This window comes from Saccopteryx leptura, chromosome 1, assembly GCF_036850995.1.
Source record: "Saccopteryx leptura isolate mSacLep1 chromosome 1, mSacLep1_pri_phased_curated, whole genome shotgun sequence".
In the NCBI taxonomy this organism is placed as follows: Eukaryota; Metazoa; Chordata; class Mammalia; order Chiroptera; family Emballonuridae; genus Saccopteryx; species Saccopteryx leptura.
Window position 1 is genome coordinate 368,065,899 of NC_089503.1, and position 21,234 is coordinate 368,087,132.

Here is a 21,234-nt window from a genome sequence, read left to right on the forward strand (position 1 = left end):
GATAAGTTCATCCTTTTGCTGATGGTTTGATCCATGTCAGTCAGTCCTTCTGAGTCACCACTGACTTACACAACTGTCTAGTGGACATTATGAATTGGATGACTCATAGGAATGAAAGACAAATCCACTCATTTCCCCCAGAGCTTGTCTTTCCCTACTAGACTTTATGGAGCTGGAAACCAAGGCATCATTCATTCATTCTTTCAGTAAATATTCTCGGAATACCTACTCTGTGTTAAGCATTAAGCGTTTATACAAAACTACACTGTTAAAAGTGTGAAAATTCCTAACCTCATGGAACATATACTCTATCACATCTACAGACAACGAAATAAAATGTATAATATATTAGTGACAAAAATTAAGGAAATGTGATTGTGTGTGTGTATGTTGGGAGGGCATCATTTTAGACTTTTTCTCTTCCTCCCTTTCCCAACACCTTACATCTCCTTAATATCTAACCTTTTCCTACTCATCTTCAAACTCATGATGCTACCTTAATCCACATCTTCAAACTCATGATGCTACCTTAATCCACACAGACATTTAACAGGTCTCTCTTCCCTGAACCCTCAAGGTCCCAATTCATTCTTCACACTTCTGCGGAGGAATGTTGTGGAGAATATATAAAATCTGATGCGTTGGTGCAATTAAATCGTCTACAGGGGCTGCTCTAAAGTCAATTAACTTGATAGTACTTTAAAAATCTGATTTAAATCTGAAACTTCTATGAAAAGAAAGGCAGACTGCCACATGCAGCGCCTCACTTGGATGTGTCTGGAGTCTTGGAAGCTTGACTACCCTACGTTCTCCTACAAATGGAGCTTGAGACTTGTTTGGAGGTTCTAGCAGGGGAGCGCAGCTACTCGTATACCCTTGACCGAAGAACGGTCCTCTCCTCTAGCGGGGAAGGTCGTCCTCTTCGACCGAGCGCGCAGCTTCGGGAGGGACGCACATGGAGCGGTGAGGGAGGAAGGGGACACCCGCCTAGCCAGCCAGATCAGCCGAATCAACCCTGGCGATCAATGGGGTGACAGATGTCGCAGCCAGATCGCCCTCACATCCGAGAGCTGATGGCTGTGCACTGACTATATAAACCTCAAGAGAATTTTACTTTTTCACATAGACCGATATTTTTACCATTGCCAAAATGTTTCATAAAAACTTTTAATTAAAGTCTAAACCTAAATAGTACATTAGAAGCCACTTTACTCCCTCAAAATGCTAAAATTAATGTTAAAATTGGCTTGAAGTTGGGCTCTTTTTATATTATCCAGAATGCCTTGCAGGTGGGTGGGGCATGCTAAATATTGCTGTCTCTATTGGTGAAATGTTCCCGACCCGTCCCTCGGCAGCGCCTCCCAGCCGCCTGCTGGTCCCGCCTCGCCGCTGGCTGCTGCTCCCGCAGGGCGCTTTGTGCAGTCCCGGCTCTGCTAGCGGATTCCAGGTCTGTGCCCCTTCTGCCTCCCTCCCCCCACTCCCCCCCCCCCCCCCCCCGCCGCCTTTCCCCTTCTTTCTGTTTCTCCTCCTTCTGCTCGCTCGGCAGCGAACCTCCTGCTCCACGATCCAGCCCCGGCCCCCAGCCCACTCCAGTCCTTCTCGCGTCTCCCGCCCTCCTGTCCTGTGCGCCCCCCGCCTCGGTCTGGGTCGACGTGGGCGCCTTGGCTGCTGTTCGGGTCCTTCTTGGCTCGGTGAGCGACTTTCTATGAACCCGCTTTATTGAGTCTGAATTCACGGAGGGAAGAGGCCAGGCTCGGCTCGGGGTGGCTCCTCTGTCCAGCCCGGGCTGAGCGGGCACGCGGGCCAAGTCCCCGAGCCCGGGTCCCGGGTGGCGGGGTCCGTGGTCAGGGCGCGTTCGGAGAGCCCGGCGCTCCGCTCCCCGCGGGGCCGGGGGACGTGCGGGACCCCCGGCCCCTGCCGCGGGCGCGAGGATGGACGCACGTTGTGCCTGCGGGGGTGACGGTCTGTCCACCTTGCAGTTTCTTTGATGAGCGAGTGTGATGATGCGTGTGAAAGTGGGGCTCCTTGCAGACGTGCCCGTGGGTGTAGAATGCTCCGCGACCCTCCCCCGGCGTCTGGCCTTGGGGGACCGAACTCAGGAAATCTAATATTTTCAAGGTCAAAGTATATGATCATCTGAATCTATGAAATACAGTGCTAGCACAATTTTTTATTTTAAAACAACCAATGGCCCCAGCTTCCCAAAATCGGGAATAAGAAATCGTAAATAGAAACAACATGCAAGGCAAGATGGTTTTTTTTTAAAAAAAACATGTTTTTAAATGATAGTATGTTTTTATTGAGTGAGAGAGAAACGTAGTAAAAACAACAGTTTTCTGTGCCCCGATCATGAATATTCATTTAGCCACTGAACACTGGGTTGAGGTCACGAAATTAGGAGAAGCTGCTGCGTGTGTTTTTCAGAGAGAAAGGCCATCATGGCAGAGATGAAGCCCAAGCTCCACTATCCGAACGGGAGAGGCCGGATGGAAACCGTCAGATGGGTTTTAGCTGCCGCTGGAGTCGAGGTACCTTATACTACGTTGTTTCTTCACAGATTTGAGGCTTTTAAGGAAAATATAAATGGAGGAGCCCTGAGTTAGTCCTCTCCCAGGAATGTTACATATAGATATGCATCATGGAGTCAGAGGATTCCTTCCTTCCCATGGGTTTTTTTTCTCCTTCTTTCTTCTTTCTTCTTCATTAATGGTATGTAGTGGATGGAATTCTATTTTGCTTTTGACTTTTACGTAATCATTGATTTCTGATCTGCCGCCACTAAATATTTATTAATAAGGAGAAAAGGAATGAACCTGAAATTTGCCAGTTACTCCCAGACGACTTTTGTTAATTACACAATGTCTGGGTAAATTTCTTGTCTGTATATGTGTGTGCTTTGGCCCACACTGTGTTATTATTGTTCTGTTCTTTTAGCTTCTTACAGAAATTTTCAGGTAGGAACAAAGGTAGAGAGGACATTGCCATGGATTCTTTGTACCTTTCACCCAGCCTCAAGAATCGTTAACTTTTTATGGTGATTACCAGAGGGAAAGGGGTGGAGGGACTTAGAAGAGGGTAAAAGTGGGATAAATGGTGATGGAAGAATGACTTGGGGTGGTGAACACACAGTACAGTGTACAGATGATGTATTATAGAATTGTACACTTGAAACCTGTGTAATTTTATTAACCAATGTCAGTCCAATAAATTTAGTATTATAAAAGAGGATCTTTAACTTTATGTTAATAGTTTCATCTATCTACTTTTCTCCAAACATCGAGTTGCTTCGTCAGCTTTTACATCTAAAAGATGAGCATTTTAAAACATAACCACGATTCCATTACTACAGCCAACAAAATTAACTGTTCCTTATTGTCATCTAAAACTCAGCCAGATTGTCTCTATAAAAACTAGTCTTTTTATAGCTAATTTATTCCAGTCTGGATCTAAATCAGGCCCTCACATTGCATTTGGTTATATTTCCTTTGGTATTTTTAAAACTTAGAATATTTTCCTCTGCATTAAAAAAAAACAACTCTATATTTAGGAATAATTTTAGATTTATAGAACAGTTATAAAGATAGTGCAGAGTGTTCACATGTAGCCATCAGCCACACGCCCCTAATGATAACATCTTACATAACCATGCCACCACTAAGAAATTATCATCGGTGTCTGACAAAACTACAGACTATTTAATTTATTTAGTTAGCTTTTTGATAATGTCCTTTTACTGTTCCAGGATCCAAAGTCATGTTTTCTTTCTCTCTCTCAGTCTGTGACAGTTTCTCAGTCTTTCCTGTATTTCCTGACCTTGACAGTTTTGAAAACAACAGGTCAGGTTTTTTGTGGAATCCTCCAGTTTGGGTTTGTCTGATGTTTTCCCCATGACCAGACTGGGCTTTGGGGGAAGAACAGCAGAGCGGTGAAGTGCCCTTTTCATATTAGAGGTTACATGCTAGTAACATGAATTATCACTGTGCTGTTAACCTGGGTCACTTGGTAAAGGTGCAGCCCACCAGGTTTCTTGTAGAGTGGCCGTTTTCACCTCTTTAGAAGTGAGTCATTTTTAGGCCACCCTCAAAAGGGTGGGCATTAAGCTCCACTTCCTGGAGTGGGGCGTCTCTGCATTTAGAATTCTTACGTAAGGGAGCATTGCCTTTTTCCCCCTCTATTTTATTGAATCATTTATTTATATCAGTATGGACTTAAGTGTGTTTATTTTCTGCTCTGGGTTATAATCCAGTAATATTTTACTTTGTTGCTCAAATTGCTCCAGTGTTGGCCGTTGGGACTTTCCAGGTTTGTTCTTGTGCCCTTTCCTCGTAGCCCCTTGCGCCTTCATCAATTCCTTACTTCCTGGCAGGACAAAATGCTCCAGCTCTTCTTACATTTTCCTCGTCCTGGCCCTAGAATCAGACATTTTTCCGAGTAGCCCTGGTCCCTTTTATTAGAAAAGTGTATTAACAGCCCAGATCTAGGTGCTAAGTGTCTCTATTTGTTTTAGTGCCATTTATTTGTGGGGAAAAAAACAACCCTGTAGACTCTCCCTTGCTCCCCATTCTGCACTTGGCTGACTTACTCTCATTTCAACATGGTCCTCTACTCGCTGTATTTCCTGCAAACGGCTAGTTGGATCCAGAGGTGTGATCAAATCCAGGCTCCTTTATTTCTTTCTATATTTACATTTTTTTTCCCTGTCAGACTCTGACCGACCGAGGGATACTATGAACATATTTCTCTTGTACGCCATCAGGGGTGTGTGATGTCTGACTGTCTCTTTTTCAGACATGCAGAGCTTAATCAGTGTTTCGGGGATGTCAGCCTGGTCCCCGTTATAAAGTTCCCCCGTTACCTTTCAGGTGGTGGTTTTAGCAGCTGTTGAGCATCACCGTGGCTAGAGATTACAAAGTGGTGATTTTTTTCTATTTCTTTCATTTCACATTAATTTATTAACTGTGAGTCTCTCATAAGAGTATTTTTTTTCACTCATTAACTATTTACTTTGAAGTGCAGCTCATATAGGAAAGGCAAGATCTTTATGCTTGATTCGGTCTCTATTAATTGTTAGAATAATGAGTTGTTACTCTGGCAACCTCCCAAGACGACAAATGAAGGCCGTGGAGTGGGTGGCTTTGTGTTTTGTGTGTTGGGTTTGGGTTTCTTTGAGCACTGTTATACTCCCCACACAGTGCTTTACAATTCCCTGAATTAGTTGATACCATTTTTATATATATGGTCTACCGGAAAGTTCTGTTCGTTTTTGGAATAAAACAAAATACAAATTTTTCTTACCATCAATAAACTTTATTAAATAATATATTTCCACACCATATCTTCTGAATATGGTCCAAAATGGTTTGCTGAGCTGAATCAAGCCGTTCTGCGATCTCCGATGTTGTCAGAAAAGGATCTTGCTCCAACGTGGTCTTAACAACATCATCATCGATCAAAGATGGTCGCCCAGAACGTGGCTTGTCAGAAAGGTCGAAATCACCTGTTTCGAATTTTTCAAACCATCTTCTGCATGTCTTATCAGAAACTGTACCTTCACCAAACACTTTCAATTAATTTCTACATGCTTCTGTAGCATTTCTTCCTTGTTGAAATTTGTATACAATACAGTGGCGTAAATGAACTTTATCAGTAGCCATGGGTACACTATCGCTTCACACATAAGACTAACGTGAATCAACTTTGTTTTAGTTAATCTGCTACGTCAGTATGTATACATTAAGTGATAAAAATAGAGAGGCACACATGTGCCAAATAAACATGCGCTTACGTGTCGAAACTTGTTGTGATAGAAACGGACAGAACTTTCCGGTAGACCTTATACAAATGCTGATTTCTGACTTCTCTGGAGAAGCTGGAAGATCTGACGACAGCCGGCCCTCATTTCCACAGGGCAGCGCTGTTGAATCTAAGCGAGGACGCCCCTGTCGAGGGACCGCTCCAGTTCAGCCCAGGTCCCTTCATTCCCTGTTGTCTCAGGATGCCTTTTCCAATTCTGTTAAGAGGGAGAATGAAAAAATTCTTGGTCCCATTGTCTGGGGCTCCAGTTGCCTGAAGACCTCCTAGCCCAGAAATCTAGTTAAGTCCCCTTGTTAAGAGGGAAATCATCGCTTGAAAAAGAGAACACTCAATGGCACAAGCTCCTCATTCAGGACTTGTGGTTCATTTGGTTGAAGAGCTGAGTGAGTGTTGAGAGAAGGAAGGCTGAGGTGTGGGAGAGGACAGTTCTCCGGAGTTAGGGAGGAAAGATAACTGTGGAGATAGAAACCCACCTCAGGCGGAAGTTGAATGACAGTTGCCAGACCCTCCAAGTTGCCTGATTTTTTTCCTTCCCTCTCTGTTCCACCCTCTCATCTCCCTTATCCAGCGCCAGTTTCTTCTTTCTGGCCAGTCATGTTGCAAAGCTTGACATGAGGGAGTTCTCTAGTGAGAGCACGCATTTTGCATGCCCTGGAAGTCCAAACTCAGGACCAGAACCACTGGGAAGGACGCAGTTTTGAAAATGTACAATTCTGTTCTCTCTCAACTACTTAAGGTGGGCTTCGGGTCAAACAGCCCCTCCCACTTTCCCATGTGCTTTAAATAGTCACGGTCATAAAATTTTGAGAGCAGTGGCCTGGAGGGAGCGCCACCTGCACCACGTCTGACCAGCTGAGCGTTTGGACAAATGCCCAGAACGTGTTTGGCCTGAGGCACCAGATAGAGTGTCTGTAGGGACACTCTATCACACCCCCTTTTGTCACACCACAAGGACCTGGCAGGTAGGAGAAGCCATGCCTACACTCCCTATCCCAGTTCTCCACCCGAGTCAGTTCATTGACACAGAGGACGGGGTCCCTGCCAGGCTGTGCTGGTCAGCTCCGCCCTCCCTGGAATGACGTGGGGAACAGCATGGGGACAGACACCAGTGGAGAATCATCTGGGGACTCGGTGGGAGGAGGCCTCCTCTTCCTGAAGTGAAGTTGTATTAGAGAAGTTTGTAATGTCAGGAGAGGAGGAAATTTTCACTCTATTTCTTCTCCCCCACTCCACCTTTTAAATTTGAAAACTTTCAAACCTACAGAAGAATTGTAATAGTGCAATGGATACCTTTCAACTAAATTTCATTGTTAACAATTTGCTTTCTCCCTTTCTCCCTCCCCCCCCCCTCTGCTTTTGTTTCCTTCCATCCTTTGAAAGTAAGTTGCAAACATCAGCAGGTATCTTTCTCCTAAGAATGAATTGTTCTAATAATCACAGTATCACTATCACAGTTAAGAACATTAATACTAAGTTTACAATATCTAATACACAGTATCTATTGTTCCCTAAATATCTATGCAACTGTTTTATATTTGTTTAGCAATTATAGCTGCCCCCCTGCACCCTTTTCCCTATTCAATATCTAATCAAGATTCAGGCATTTAGTTGTTATTCTCTTTTCATTTAGAACAGTACCTACGCCCCCCCCCCCCCCCATGCCCTTGACTCTTTGAAGGAGTCACAGCAGCAAGCACATGACATCTTGGAGTGTCCCTCAGTGAGCAGCTAAGTTTAACCACTTGGTTGGATAGATGGTGAGACCTCCAGGTCTCTCCATTGCAAGGTTACTTTTTTTTGTCATAATTAAGTAACTTGTGGATAATACTTTGAGATTGTGTGAATACTTGTGCCCCATGACACAGTGATTTCTCAGCATCCATTATGATCCTTATCAGAATTAGTCAGTACATAGTAGATTATAAATTGGTGATTTTCTAGTTTTATCATTAATTAGCAATAATTCTACATTAACTAGCACTAATTCTGCTGTTAAAAAACAAACAAACAAACAAAAGAAAACCTTTCTCTTCTTCCCCCAGCCCCGTCCTTTTTTTAAATAGCATCATCTCTGGACACGGGGATATTTTTCATTGATATGTGTCATAATCCATACTGACATCACTCTTTTTGAGGCTTGAATTGTCCCAGATTTAGCTGCGGATTACCATCAGGTAGGGTTGTGCGTACCATTGCCTTTGACACACCTCATTAGTCATTGAGTATAGGGATACTTCCTGACATGACAGAATCAACCTGTTCTAGAAAGCTTGGTTTCTTTTTGTGGGCAGTGATGTGGATGCTTGAGAAACCAAGGTGTGGGTGCTAAGTGTGCACTTTCTCTTGGATTGTGAGGCAGTTTAACTTGGGATTTGCAGACCTGAACCTGTAATGACATGTACCTTTTCTTGGGGGGGGGGGGTGTCTTTTTTCAAATTTAGTTTGATGAAGAATTTTTGGAAACAAAAGAACAGTTGCAGAAGTTGCAGGATGGTGAGTATGGAAATGAGATGAGTCTCGGTAATACTGATACATATTTTTTAAGAACTGATATATATGTGGAAGGGCAAAGATGCTGCTGACATTAAACATTCAGAACACTGTTCTAAAACCAGACCAACAAGTGGGACTGAAAGCTGAAATTGCCAGGAAATCGCTTCTTACTCAGCAATTCTGTGGGAGCTGGCGGAAGGGGAAGAGCAATTGCTTCTTCCGTCCCAGAGGACAGCCCTTCTCTGTCCCTTCCTCCTCCCGTGTCCTCTCCCAGCCTCCTTCTCCCCTTCCCTCCGCTGCCTCTTCCCTTCCGTCACTACCTTCACCTCCTCCACACTGTTGGACGCACAGGGGCCTGCTTAAAGCATGCAGCTGAAAGTCCCCTTTACACCAGGCCTGCCTTTCCAAAGTAAACACCAAACAGATGAAATCAATAAAAGTCCTCCTTTAATTCCGGGTCAGCCCTACCTTCTCCACACCCAGGCCTCATCGGAAATACTTGGCAACCTGGTACGCAGCCCCGCTCCCATCAGCAGGGTCCTCAGGCGTGGGTCAAGACTCCCTGGAGAGGAGCCCACTGTACAGGGCTGTGGTGCCACCTGCCACACGTGACCCTGCCTGACCTCAAAAGGCACGTGCTGGATACTCACCTCCCCTCGACCCTCCACGTGCCCCCGACCCTTGTACCCCTGCGTCTCTCAGTGGGGCTTGAACGTGTTTGATACAGGTTTGTGGAAGAGAGTATAATGGGTTACTTTTTGACCAGTGACAGCAAACTTGGTAGTCAGTGGCCTGTGGTTGTGAAAGAGGAAAACCAGTGAGTGTATATGAGTAGCCGTTGGTGTCTTAGGCCGTGCAGTCAGAAGACTGATCTGCCGTGATGAAATGGTTCCATTCCGCACTGTCCGGTGCAGGAACCACGAGCCGTCTGTGCCCACTGAGCAATTGAAATGTGTGTAAGGAACTGAATTAAAAATTTTTCAAATGTTAATTAATTTAAATTTAGGCTTAACTAGACATGTGCAGCTACTAGCTACTTGCTGGACTGCACAGCCATGAGGGATGTCCTCACTAAATTTCTACTCCCTGAGCACTGTGGGTAGGTATTTGTCTGGAGGTGAGAATGTAAGGGGAAAGTTTAGAACAAAGGGAGTTTTCAGGCTTCTTTTTATTTGTTTATTTTATTTTATTTTTTTTTTTGTGACAGAGACAGAAGAGAGGGACAGATAGGGACAGACAGACAGGAAAGGAGAGAGATGAGAAGCATCAGTTCTTCGTTGCTGCACCTTAGTTGTTCATTGATTGCTTTTTCATATGTGCCTTGACCGGGACTACAGCAGACTGAGTAACCCCTTGCTCGAGCCAGCGACCTTGGGTCCCAGCCGGTGAGCCTTGCTCAAACCAGATGAGCCTGCGCTCAAGCTGGCGACCTCGGGGTTTCGAACTTGAGTCCCCTGTGTCCCAGTTTGACGCTCTATCCACTGCGCCACTGCCTGGTCAGGCCAGGCATCTTTTATGGCTAAATGGGCTCCCTGCCCCCCACAAAGTTGATGTTCTCTCTTTGTCATCGGGGAGTCTTACGCTATTTCCTAAGGTTATGGCCCCACCGTGCATGTTTTTAGGGGTTGGAGGACAGGGAAGAGATCACCTCTTAACTCTGGGCTTCCATTCTCAGGTGACCACCTGCTGTTCCAACAAGTGCCCATGGTGGAAATCGACGGGATGAAGCTGGTGCAGACCCGAAGCATTCTCCACTACATAGCGGACAAGCACAGTCTCTTTGGCAAGGACCTCAAGGAGAGAACCCTGTACTGTGGCCCCTCTGGCTGTTGTCACTTGTCGGCTTAGCTGATGTGCAGTCCTCCGCAGCACGCCCCGTCCGCTTTACGTCTCGTATCGTTAGTGTGCACAGGGTGTGGAAACCTGGAAAGATCCTGGGGACCAGTTGCAAAATCAGTGCAGAGGGTCTGAGTAAAACCATAGAAAAGAATCGAATTCAGATATTGGATTCTGTATCTGGAGGGTGATCGCTCCAGGTTTCAACATCTTTAAATGCTTTGATCATACTTTTTACCTTTTTTGCAAATCTGTGACCACTGAGTATTAGGAATAGGAAGCCGCTGTGACATCCGAGGCCTGAGATACTGTGCCTGGAATTATTATTTGAACTCAAAGCCCGGTCCTTGTACCCGCTAGAGGCCTGGCCCGAGGCAGCGTGTTGTGCCCTGGAGTCCTGTTGAGTTTCTGTGCAGTGAGGATGAGAATAGCACATTCCGCATCGTGCCGTAGGGTCCAATGAAGTAACAGACTCAGAGTGCTTAGCGCCATGCCTGATACATACCAAGCATTCCATAAACGAGTCCACCCTTTTTTATAAAGGTGGAGTTCCCCCACACTGCGCATGGGTGGTAGAGTGAGAGTGAGTTCCCCCCACACTGCGCATGGGTGGTAGAGTGAGAGTGAGTTCCCCCCACACTGCGCATGGTGGTAGAGTGAGAGTGAGTTCCCCCACACTGCGCATGGGTGGTAGAGTGAGAATGAGTTCCCCCCACACTGCGCATGGGTGGTAGAGTGAGAGTGAGTTCCCCCACACTGCGCATGGGTGGTAGAGTGAGAGTGAGTTCCCCCCACACTGCGCATGGTGGTAGAGTGAGAGTGAGTTCCCCCCACACTGCGCATGGTGGTAGAGTGAGAGTGAGTTCCCCCCACACTGCGCATGGGTGGTAGAGTGAGAGTGAGTTCCCCCCACACTGCGCATGGGTGGTAGAGTGAGAGTGAGTTCCCCCCACACTGCGCATGGGTGGTAGAGTGAGAGTGAGTTCTCCCCACACTGCGCATGGGTGGTAGAGTGAGAGTGGAGGAGGGGACTGGGGGGAGTTCCCCCCACACTGCGCATGGGTGGTAGAGTGAGAGTGAGTTCCCCCCACACTGCGCATGGGTGGTAGAGTGAGAGTGAGTTCCCCCCACACTGCGCATGGGTGGTAGAGTGAGAGTGAGTTCCCCCCACACTGCGCATGGTGGTAGAGTGAGAGTGAGTTCCCCCCACACTGCGCATGGTGGTAGAGTGAGAGTGAGTTCTCCCCACACTGCGCATGGGTGGTAGAGTGAGAGTGAGTTCCCCCCACACTGCGCATGGGTGGTAGAGTGAGAGTGAGTTCTCCCCACACTGCGCATGGGTGGTAGAGTGAGAGTGAGTTCTCCCCACACTGCGCATGGGTGGTAGAGTGAGAGTGAGTTCCCCCCACACTGCGCATGGTGGTAGAGTGAGAGTGAGTTCCCCCCACACTGCGCATGGTGGTAGAGTGAGAGTGAGTTCCCCCACACTGCACATGGGTGGTAGAGTGAGAGTGAGTTCCCCCACACTGCACATGGGTGGTAGAGTGAGAGTGGAGGAGGGGGCTGGGGGGAGGGCCCTCGTGACTGTTGTGCTTTCTGTTTTGTGACAAATTTCTCTGAAGGAATTTTCTGAAGTATAATTAGAACTGTCTTTGTATCTTTCCTCTTTTTTTTTTTTTTGACACAGACAGAGAGAGGGACAGATAGGGACAAACAGACAGGAAGGGAGAGATGAGAAGCATCAGTTCTTCAATGTAGCTCCTTAGTTGTTCAGTGATTGCTTTCTCGCATCTTTCCTCTTTTTTTTTTTTTTTGTATTTTTCTGAAGCTGGAAATGGGGAGGCAGACAGACTCCCGCATGCGCCCGACCAGGATCCACCCGACATGCCCACCAGGGGGCGATGCTCTGCCCATCTGGGGTGTTGCTCTGTTGCATCCAGAGCCATTCTAGCGCCTGAGGCGGAGACCATGGAGCCATCCCCAGCGCCCGGGCCATCTTTGCTCCAATGGAGCCTTGGCTGCGGGAGGGGAAGAGAGAGACAGAGAGGAAGGAGAGGGGAAGGGGTGGAGAAGCAGATGGGTGCTCCTCCTGTGTGCCCTGGCCGGGAATCGAACCCAGGACTCCTGCACGCCAGGCCGACGCTTTACCGCTGAGCCAACCAGCCAGGGCCTCGCATCTTTCCTCTTAAGAGACAGGTGTAGGATGTTTCTTGGTACTTCAGTTACCAGAACCTTATGAGAAAAAGCACTTTGAACACTCTTAGTAGTGGAAGCCTATGAGTTCTAGAAAGGGGAACTAAGAGAACCGCTTTTTGTTTGTTTGTTTTAAGGATTGACATGTATGTGGAAGGGACGCTGGATCTGCTGGAACTGATTATTATGCATCCTTTCCTAAAACCGGACGATCAACAGAGGGAAGTGGTTAGCATGGCCCAGAAGGCTATACTCCGATACTTTCCTGTGTTTGAAAGGGTAAGTGGCAGAGAAGCCTGTGAATATGGAATAACCAGACCTCAAAAGAGCTGCCACCAGGGTCCCTTTCCGCCAGGACAGTGTAAGGCTGCGCCCCGTTGGACTAACCGGGCTGGAGCTCTGAGAGCTGACAGGAGCCACCAGCACAAAGCCAGGACGTCTTAGAGCCTCTCAGGTCACTAGGACCACATTATTCAGAAGTCTGGAAAAAATGTGGGCTCGCCACATGTGTGCATCATCATTCCTCACATTCCCCAGGTGCCCACCCTGTGTAAGACACAGACAAGTAGAAACTCCCAAATTCATTGATTCTTTCATCCACAAACATTTGCCAAACAGCATTATGCATCAGACATCCTACTTAGCAGTTTGGTATGAAGAGAAGAACCATTGCTCTTTATTTCTGTTTTCTTATTCACCTTGTCTTATTGCTCTGATTTTCTGAACTTTAAACTCCTCTTTTGCTCAACTGAGAGGACTTGTTTTAAATGTTTCGACAGACTCCTAGATAGAGAGCAGGCTGACAGCTGGTGGGGGCGGGGGCTGGGTGAGGGGGTGGAGGGGTTGAGCCAAAAAGGTCAAAAAAAGAAAGGAAAAAAAAAACCCATGGGCCTGACCTGTGGTGGCGCAGTGGATAAAGCGTAGACCTGGAAATGTTGAGGTCGCCGGTTCGAAACCCTGGGCTTGCCTGGTCAAGGCACATATGGGAGTTGATGCTTCCAGCTCCTCCCCCGCTTCTCTCTGTCTCTCCTCTCTCTCTCTCTCTCTCTCTCTCTCTCTGTCTCTCCCTCTCCTCTCTAAAATGAATAAATAAACAAATAAAATAGTTCAAAGACAGAAGAAACTTATTTTATTTGACCAAATGATAAAAAAGAACTAAGAAATAATTGTACAACAGTAAAGAAACTTAAAGCTAGAGAGAGAGAGCAGATCGAATCCATTTATCAGAATATTTAAAAAAGAAAAAACTCATGGACAGGACAACAGAGTGGTGATTGCTGGGGGTGGGGTGGGGTGGAAGAGAGTACTGGGGGTTAAATGGTGACGATCAGAGACTTAGCCTGGGGGTGGTGAACACACAACATGGTGTACAGAAGATGTGGAATTGTGCACCCGAAACCTCTATAATTTTGTTAGCCAGTGTCACCCCAGTATATTCAATTTAAAAAAACAACAACAGAGGACAGCGTAAAAATACGGAATTGGTGAACTTCCTCCGGCCATCGTCCTGGAATTAGACATAAGAAGGGGAGGTAGATCCTGGGTTTTTCTGTCACCTGGTTTTATGCTCTCTTGCCCACAGGCACTTGGTGAATGTACAACATGATGATGCAGAAATGTGGTGTGACGGGAGGAGCAGGTGCCTTGGGGAAAGGCCATGTTGGTCCTTATGTCCCGGTGGCCCAGGAAATGTCAGGGCTCCTCCCAACACAGGAGCTAAAAGTGGTTACCCCTCTTTGATAGATAATGAGACAGTACACAGGGAGATGGAGTGCTGTGCCCAAGGCGGAGAGCTGGGAGTAGAGCCCAGCCCTCGGACTACAGTTCTGCATTCCCTGTGCTCTTCGACTCTGGCTCCAGTGGCTGTACTTGGTGTGGAATCGTATACAGAGCCCCTGTCAGTCATACACACCACACACACGTGTGTGCACACATCCTTACGCTCCTGAGCATCCGAGAGTTCACTGCGACGGGGACCTTTCCTCTCCCACCACTGTACCTGGCTCGCCCTGAGCATCTGTTTCTCTGACTGCACCTATGTGGTGCTCTCAAACTGGGAGCTGAGAACAACTTTCATGCTGTTCATTTTCTCTGGCTTAGAAGATGCAAAGGAGGCCTATGTTTTTTGTGTTTTGTTTTTTGTTTGTTTGTTTTTACAGTCATGTCCAGTTTATGACTATGAGTCCCGATGTTTGTAGAAACAACTGGCCAACAAAATTGGACCCCTTGGCGACGATCTATCATTTATTTCTTACATCACTCCCCCCTCCCCCTACCTTCCCCAGCCTCCTGGATTCATCAGGGCTGATTTGTTTCTGTAGATATAGTTATAAAATAGATGTATCCTTTGAAAGCTTACATCCAGAAATAATATGTCCTTCCCCTTTATTGTGTCTATTCTGATACGAAGCAGCTAGTTGACAGGGCTTTACTTTCTATACCTTTGTGCACGGGCACTCTCTGATGTAGGGAGCTTCCTCTTCATTGATGTTATTAGTAAAGAAATGAAAGGAGAAGGCCGTAGGGGCAGCCCTTCCCGGGCGTGGCACTGATTCCATAGCTCGTAAGTCCTCCGGGGAGGGCGGTAACTGATGCGGAACACTTACCCCCTGCAGGTTCTGCGGGAGCACGGACAAAGGTTCCTCGTTGGTGATCAGATGAGCCTGGCAGATGTGGTTCTGCTCCAGACCATTTTGGCTCTAGAGGAGAAAATTCCCAATATCCTGGCTTCATTTCCTCACCTGCAGGTAAATAAAACCGTATAGTAGAAGATTGGCCCAGAACTTTTAGGCCTTCTTTCAATGTCTGTGGATTGTTTGGCTGTGTGTGTGTGTGTGTAGAGAGAGTATACACAAGCACACAAATAGGGTAAAATGTTAACAATAGGGAACAAAATAGGCAACTGACCCTCTCCCACATGTAGCCAGAAAGAGAATTCATTTGCTACTAGAAGTGAAAAAGTCCAAGAGAGCTGAATCTTAAATCTATATTGTACCATCTGATGACTTTTTAAAGCGCTTCTGTTTAAATGACTCCTGCATTTTCTCTGAGTAGGTCAATATATTTAAGGTACTGCCCAAGTCTTTTTTTCCTCCTCCCTTTTTTCTCTTTAAGCTAGTATCGTAATCCTAAGCATCTTTTAAGTTTGCTATCTCTAAAGAAAATATACATTTTTGGTGTGATTTGCATAAAGCCTAGTCTAGATACCAGCGGTTTTGGCAGAGATTGTAAATAATTGTACCAAAGACCAGACCCTAAGCAGATGCTGGATTACGGTTCTGTTTGGATCCCTGTGATAAATATATATTTATTGAACAAATTTTTTTATTATTATTTACTTATTTTTTTTACAGAGACAGAGAGAGAGTCAGAGAGAGGGATAGACAGGGACAGACAGACAGGAACGGAGAGATGAGAAGCATCAATCATTAGTTTTTCGTTGCGACACCTTAGTTGTTCATTGATTGCTTTCTCATATGTGCCTTGACCATGGGCCTTCAGCAGACCTAGTAACCCCTTGCTTGAGCCAGCAATCCTGGGTCCAAGTTGGTGAGCTTTTGCTCAAACCAGATGAGCCCACGCTCAAGCTGGCGACCTTGGGGTCTCGAACCTGGGTCCTTCCGCATCCCAGTCCAACGCTCTATCCAGTGCGCCACCGCCTGGTCAGGCTTATTGAACAAATTTTGATGGACGGGCCGTTCTGAACAACCATATTTTTATAGTAACTGACACCTTTGTGGTTAACCTTAAACTTCCATGTTTTCCTTTTTTTTTTTCAGGAGTACACAGTGAAAATGAGTAATGTCCCTACAATTAGGAAATTCCTTGAGCCAGGCAGCAAAAAGAAGCCTCCTCCCGATGAGATTTACGTGAGGACCATCTACAACATCTTTATGCCGTAAACAACACGTGCGTCTGTGAGTGAGAGAACTCACCCCTGGCAGTTGCTGTGTCCACACTAGTACCTTAATTCATACCGGGCTGCTGGGACCCCAGCTCTCCTGTGGTACTCTGTATAGTTGTTTCTAAATTGGGTCTTTCCTGTCAAGGAGAGCTCTTTGAGAAACACTGACATTTCTTTTTCTCTGGTGAATTATTGCTATGGGACCTTATTCTGAAAATCCTTTCGGAGAGTTTGGCGTTAGATCTGATCCGAACTCATCTCCTGATAACATGGATGGCCGGGACCTTCTGTGCTCCCCTGAGCTTTTCTCATCTCCTCATCTCCTGCTAAACCCCGTCTGGTCTCCTCCTAATTTTTAGTATCTCATGGCGACAGAATATCTAGTGAATTTCTCTCTTCTGAGCTATTATAAATTCATGGTAATTCTAAATGCAGTTGATATTAAGCAAAATAAAGAATTTACAAATCATTGCCCTATGGCTAGAATTTTTTAATTAAGTTGTTTGGAACCTGTAATGTAGTTACATAGTTCAAATCAAAAAGGTGTAACAGGCTGTAGAGTGGGCAGGATTCTTTCAGCCCTGCCCCCAGCTACCTGGTTCTCCCCACAGGCAAACGGAATGATCGTTTGTGTATTCTTCCAGTTATATTAGATAATATCATATATATAAGAAAATATCAATATATACTACTTTTCTCTTATTACCCAAATGTTTATTTTTAGGCTTGAATTTTTTGCATTTCAGGCATAAAGGATGGTTTATTCATACTTTAAATGTGTGTTGATTTATGACTCGGATATTAATTGAGCACCTGTTATGTGCCAGGCAGGATTCCAGGAGGCAGAACCCCAGAACAGAGCCCCGGCTCTAGAAAAATTGACCACACAATAGGGGAGGTAGATGTGTAAATAGCAGAAGTAATTTTGGAAAAGGAAGAAATGGTGCCTTAGGAGTATCTAATACTCAGAAATTCAAAAATGAAGGAAAGACAAATTTTTGATGAGGACGCATGGAAGGGCAGGAAGGGTTGTTCCTCAGATGGAGAAAACAGTCATGAGGTGATCGTGAAGAGCCATCACAGTCATTGTAGGGCCTCCATGGTTTTATCAGGAAAATCAGGTACAGACATCCTGTAAAGCCAGTGGCCAGGGCCACCATCACAGCAGCCTGGCCCATACAGGTTCGCATTGGATTCGGACAGTCGGTAAAGAAACAATGGAGCCAAAAACTGATGGGCTATCATCTTTAATCCTAGCTTGCACCCGGCGGGCAAGTAAAAACACACACTGGGCTCCAAAACCCACTCACATTCAGTGCTCACAAAGCTACTGACTTACTGACTTATCTGAGTTTCCTAGCATCAAAGGTTTCTAGCTCACCAGACTTATTCACCTCTGTTCCCCATCTTCTTCCTTCTCCCTGCACAAACTCTGTACGAACTGGCTTCTCACTCAACACTCCGCCATCTTGGCTGTTTCTCCTGGCCTCTTCCACGTTGGCCTTTTTCTGCTCTCTGCTCTGCTCTCTCTGCTCTCTCATGCTAATCTCAGGAACCAAGAGCGCAAGCTCCTGTTCTGCCCCTATTTTATAGTGTAGAAATCCAAACCTTTAATCCAATATACAAAATAGGGAAGTCTCTAATACAAAGTCACTTCTCTGGGGCATGATGGGATTGTACCACCCCACATCAAAAAGGGTGGGAAAGACTTAATCCCAAAACCAAGTCCCAGGCTACAAGGATTCTGCCTGCCTTTAGCCCTCCCCCAACACACATTAATATCACCTGGGCGATGGACTCCTCGTGGGCAGCGCCATCTTTAACAAAGTGAGCATAATATATTTTATCTGCCCAACACATCCAAATAGTTGTGTGTCTTTGCGCTTTCATAATGAGAGCCCTCTGTCAGCACACTAACATTTAGGATTGCTGGGTGACATGTGCAGCCCTGGCCTAGGCCCTAGAGCATGAGGGCCCAGGCTGCTGCTTCTGAGGGAGAGACCCAGGCTCTGGCCAGGGTCCAGGGTCCAGGGTCCGGAAAGCAGGAGTCAAGGAAGAGGAGAAAACGAGGGAGCGTGTATTGAAAAGACTGGCCCTTTCCCGAAGGTTAGACCCAAGGCAGGTCTGACCTTTGCTTCTGGGAGTGATGTCTAATCCCTTGGAATGTCATGCCCGATAGGAGTGTCTTTGTTTGCCCGGGGGCCTTGGGGCCAAAGAGTAAGATGTACTGTGAGCTGCACCAATAGCGCCACGTGGGATAGGGACCTTGGGTCCTGTGCTGTCCGTCTGTCAGCTCAACTCTGAAGGCTCTGGAGCCAGGTCAGCCACGTGGACAGTCAGTCATGCCCACATGATGGAGCCCCTTAAAAACTCTGGGCTCAAAGCTTGGGTGGGCTTCCCCAGTTGACAATACTCCATTGTCACACATGGTTGCCAGGGGGAGGTAATGCCGTCCACGTCAACGACTCCGCAGAGAGGACGTCTGGAAGCTCCATGTTTGGAACCCGCCTGGACTCCGTCCGCCCGGGCATCTCTTCCCCTGGCTGATTGCCGTCTGTATCCTCTCCCTGTAATAAACTGTAGCCGTGAGTATAACAGCTTTCGGGGAGTTCTGTGCGTTCTTCTTGCAGATTGTCGAACCTGAGCGTGGTTTTGGGGCACCCCGTTGAAATTGCAGTTGGTGTCCCAGTGAGGGTGGTCTTTTGGGCTTCCCCAGAGAAGGTGTAAAGCCAGTAGCCAGGGCCACTGTAAAGCCAGAAGTCAGGGCCAGAGCCACTATCACAGCAGCCCGGCCCTTGCAGGTTCGCATTGGATTCGGACAGTCGGCAAAGAAACCATGGAGCCAAAAACTGGTGGGCCATAGTCTTTAATCTAGCTTGCACCTGGCGGGCAAGTAAAAATACACACTGGGCTCCAAAACCCAGTCACATTCAGTGCTCACAAAGCTACTGATTTATCCGAGTTTCCTAGAATCAAAGGTTTCTAGCTCACCAGCCTTCTTCTCCTCAGTTCCCCATCTCCTCCCTTATCCCAGATACAAACTCTACACAAACTGGCATCTCACTCAGCACTCCGCCATCTTGGCTGCTTCTCCTGGCCTCCTCCATGTGGCCTCCTTTAGCTGCTGGCTCTACTCTCTCCGCTCTCTCATGCTAACCTCAGGAACCAAGAGCCAAGTCCCGTTCTACCCCTATTTTATAGTGTAGCTTCACAACCTTTAATCCAATATACAAAATAGGGTAGTCTCTAATACAAAGTCACTTCTCTGAGGCATGATTGGATTGTACCGCCCTACAGCAAAAAGGGTGGGAAAGGCTTAATCCCAAAACCAAGCCCCAGGTTACAACGATCTCCAACACACATTAATATCACCTGGGCGATGGCCTCTTTAACAAAGTGAGCATAATACATTTTATCTGCCCAACAATCCACCCCTATGCTCACTTTACTACCCACAATTTACATCACCAGCATTCCTGTGCAAGGAAATTAGAACATTACACAGATTACAACAGCAAAAATCATACAGTTTCAACAATTTCAAAGGTACATTTCACCAGTCTCTGAGCACTTAGCCCAAAGCGCAAAATGTCCTCGGTCTTCTCTCCAGCCATGGGAAAAGCTTCCTGGGGCAGGGGAGTGCTTCCAGCAAAGCCACCCCTCACCCCCATCAGGGTATTTTACATTGTCCAAAATCCGTAATCCGTAAGTCCATCCAACAATGCCAATGCCCACTCCAGTCGTAGTCCAGGAAATCAGTCCACGCACATGGGGCATCAGCCACCCCCCTCATCCCTGCCGTCCTGGCAGGTCTTACACTGTCCCAAAGAGGGGCACGTGGCAATGGCAGTCAGCATTTCCATCTCTGCTCCGGAAAGCATGTCCAGCCCTATTTCCCAAAATCGCAGACCTACCGGGGCCGCAGTAGGTGCTCCTTCCAGCTGGGCTTCCATCTTCTGGAGACTGCAGATCACAACTCCAGTCCGATTCTCCTCATCCTCCAAAGAGGAACTGAAAACACCAGCTCCCGCTGCCGGGCTCGAGCCTCCGTCTGCCGCCACCTTCTGCTCCACAGACCTTGCAGCTCCGGACCCGGCCTCAGCTTCAGCCTCAGCCTCAGCTTCAGCCCCGGCCTCCTGCCGCTGCTGGCTCTCCGCAACATCCAGGGCAAGCTGCAACTCACGAACCTCTGAATCCTCCTCCAGCGTTTGCTCCATTTCCAGGTGAATCTCGAACACCTGGTTGGCCTCCTCCTCCAGCATTTCCTCCAGCTCCAGGGTCAGCATCGGTTTCTCCTGCGTTTGCTCCATCTCCTTCCACTGCTTGGTAGGCAGGTCCTGGGCAGCCTCTTTCACAGAGCTCTCAGTTTCCTCATGCATGGCTGTAAAAGTCAGCCAGCCTACGATCCCCAAAAGGACAGCCATGGGGAACCCTAACACTAGCCAGTCCTCTATTCCACTACTCAAAGGCTCCCTGCCGATCTGTATCAAATCCCGCCACAGACTACGCCAAATGTAAAGCCAGAAGTCAGGGCCAGAGCCACTATCACAGCAGCCCGGCCCTTGCAGGTTCGCATTGGATTCGGACAGTCGGCAAAGAAACCATGGAGCCAAAAACTGGTGGGCCATAGTCTTTAATCTAGCTTGCACCCGGCGGGCAAGTAAAAATACACACTGGGCTCCAAAACCCAGTCACACTCAGTGCTCACAAAGCTACTGACTTATCCGAGTTTCCTAGAATCAAAGGTTTCTAGCTCACCAGCCTTCTTCTCCTCAGTTCCCCATCTCCTCCCTTATCCCAGATACAAACTCTACACAAACTGGCATCTCACTCAGCACTCCGCCATCTTGGCTGCTTCTCCTGGCCTCCTCCACGTGGCCTCCTTTAGCTGCTGGCTCTACTCTCTCCGCTCTCTCATGCTAACCTCAGGAACCAAGCGGCAAGTTCCCGTTCTACCCCTATTTTATAGTGTAGCTTCACAACCTTTAATCCAA

At 47.0% G+C, this 21,234-nt stretch overlaps 1 protein-coding gene across 4 annotated transcripts; it reads left to right on the plus strand.

The window, feature by feature from the left end:
* Nucleotides 1-1,357: 1,357 nt before the first annotated feature.
* Nucleotides 1,358-18,840, plus strand: GSTA4 (glutathione S-transferase alpha 4). Of its 4 annotated transcripts, none has more exons than XM_066359203.1 (8): nt 1,358-1,447; nt 2,425-2,528; nt 8,256-8,307; nt 9,983-10,115; nt 12,474-12,615; nt 14,952-15,083; nt 16,116-16,253; nt 18,678-18,840. In XM_066359203.1, exons 2-7 carry the CDS (start codon nt 2,439-2,441, stop codon nt 16,236-16,238), a joined length of 672 nt encoding a protein of 223 aa, XP_066215300.1. In that variant the 5' UTR covers nt 1,358-1,447; nt 2,425-2,438; the 3' UTR covers nt 16,239-16,253; nt 18,678-18,840. The 4 variants fall into 4 exon arrangements, with proteins under 4 accessions (XP_066215300.1, XP_066215301.1, XP_066215298.1 ...); XM_066359204.1 differs by having other exon boundaries at nt 18,714-18,840; XM_066359201.1 differs by lacking the exon at nt 18,678-18,840 and having other exon boundaries at nt 16,116-16,711.
* Nucleotides 18,841-21,234: the final 2,394 nt, after the last annotated feature.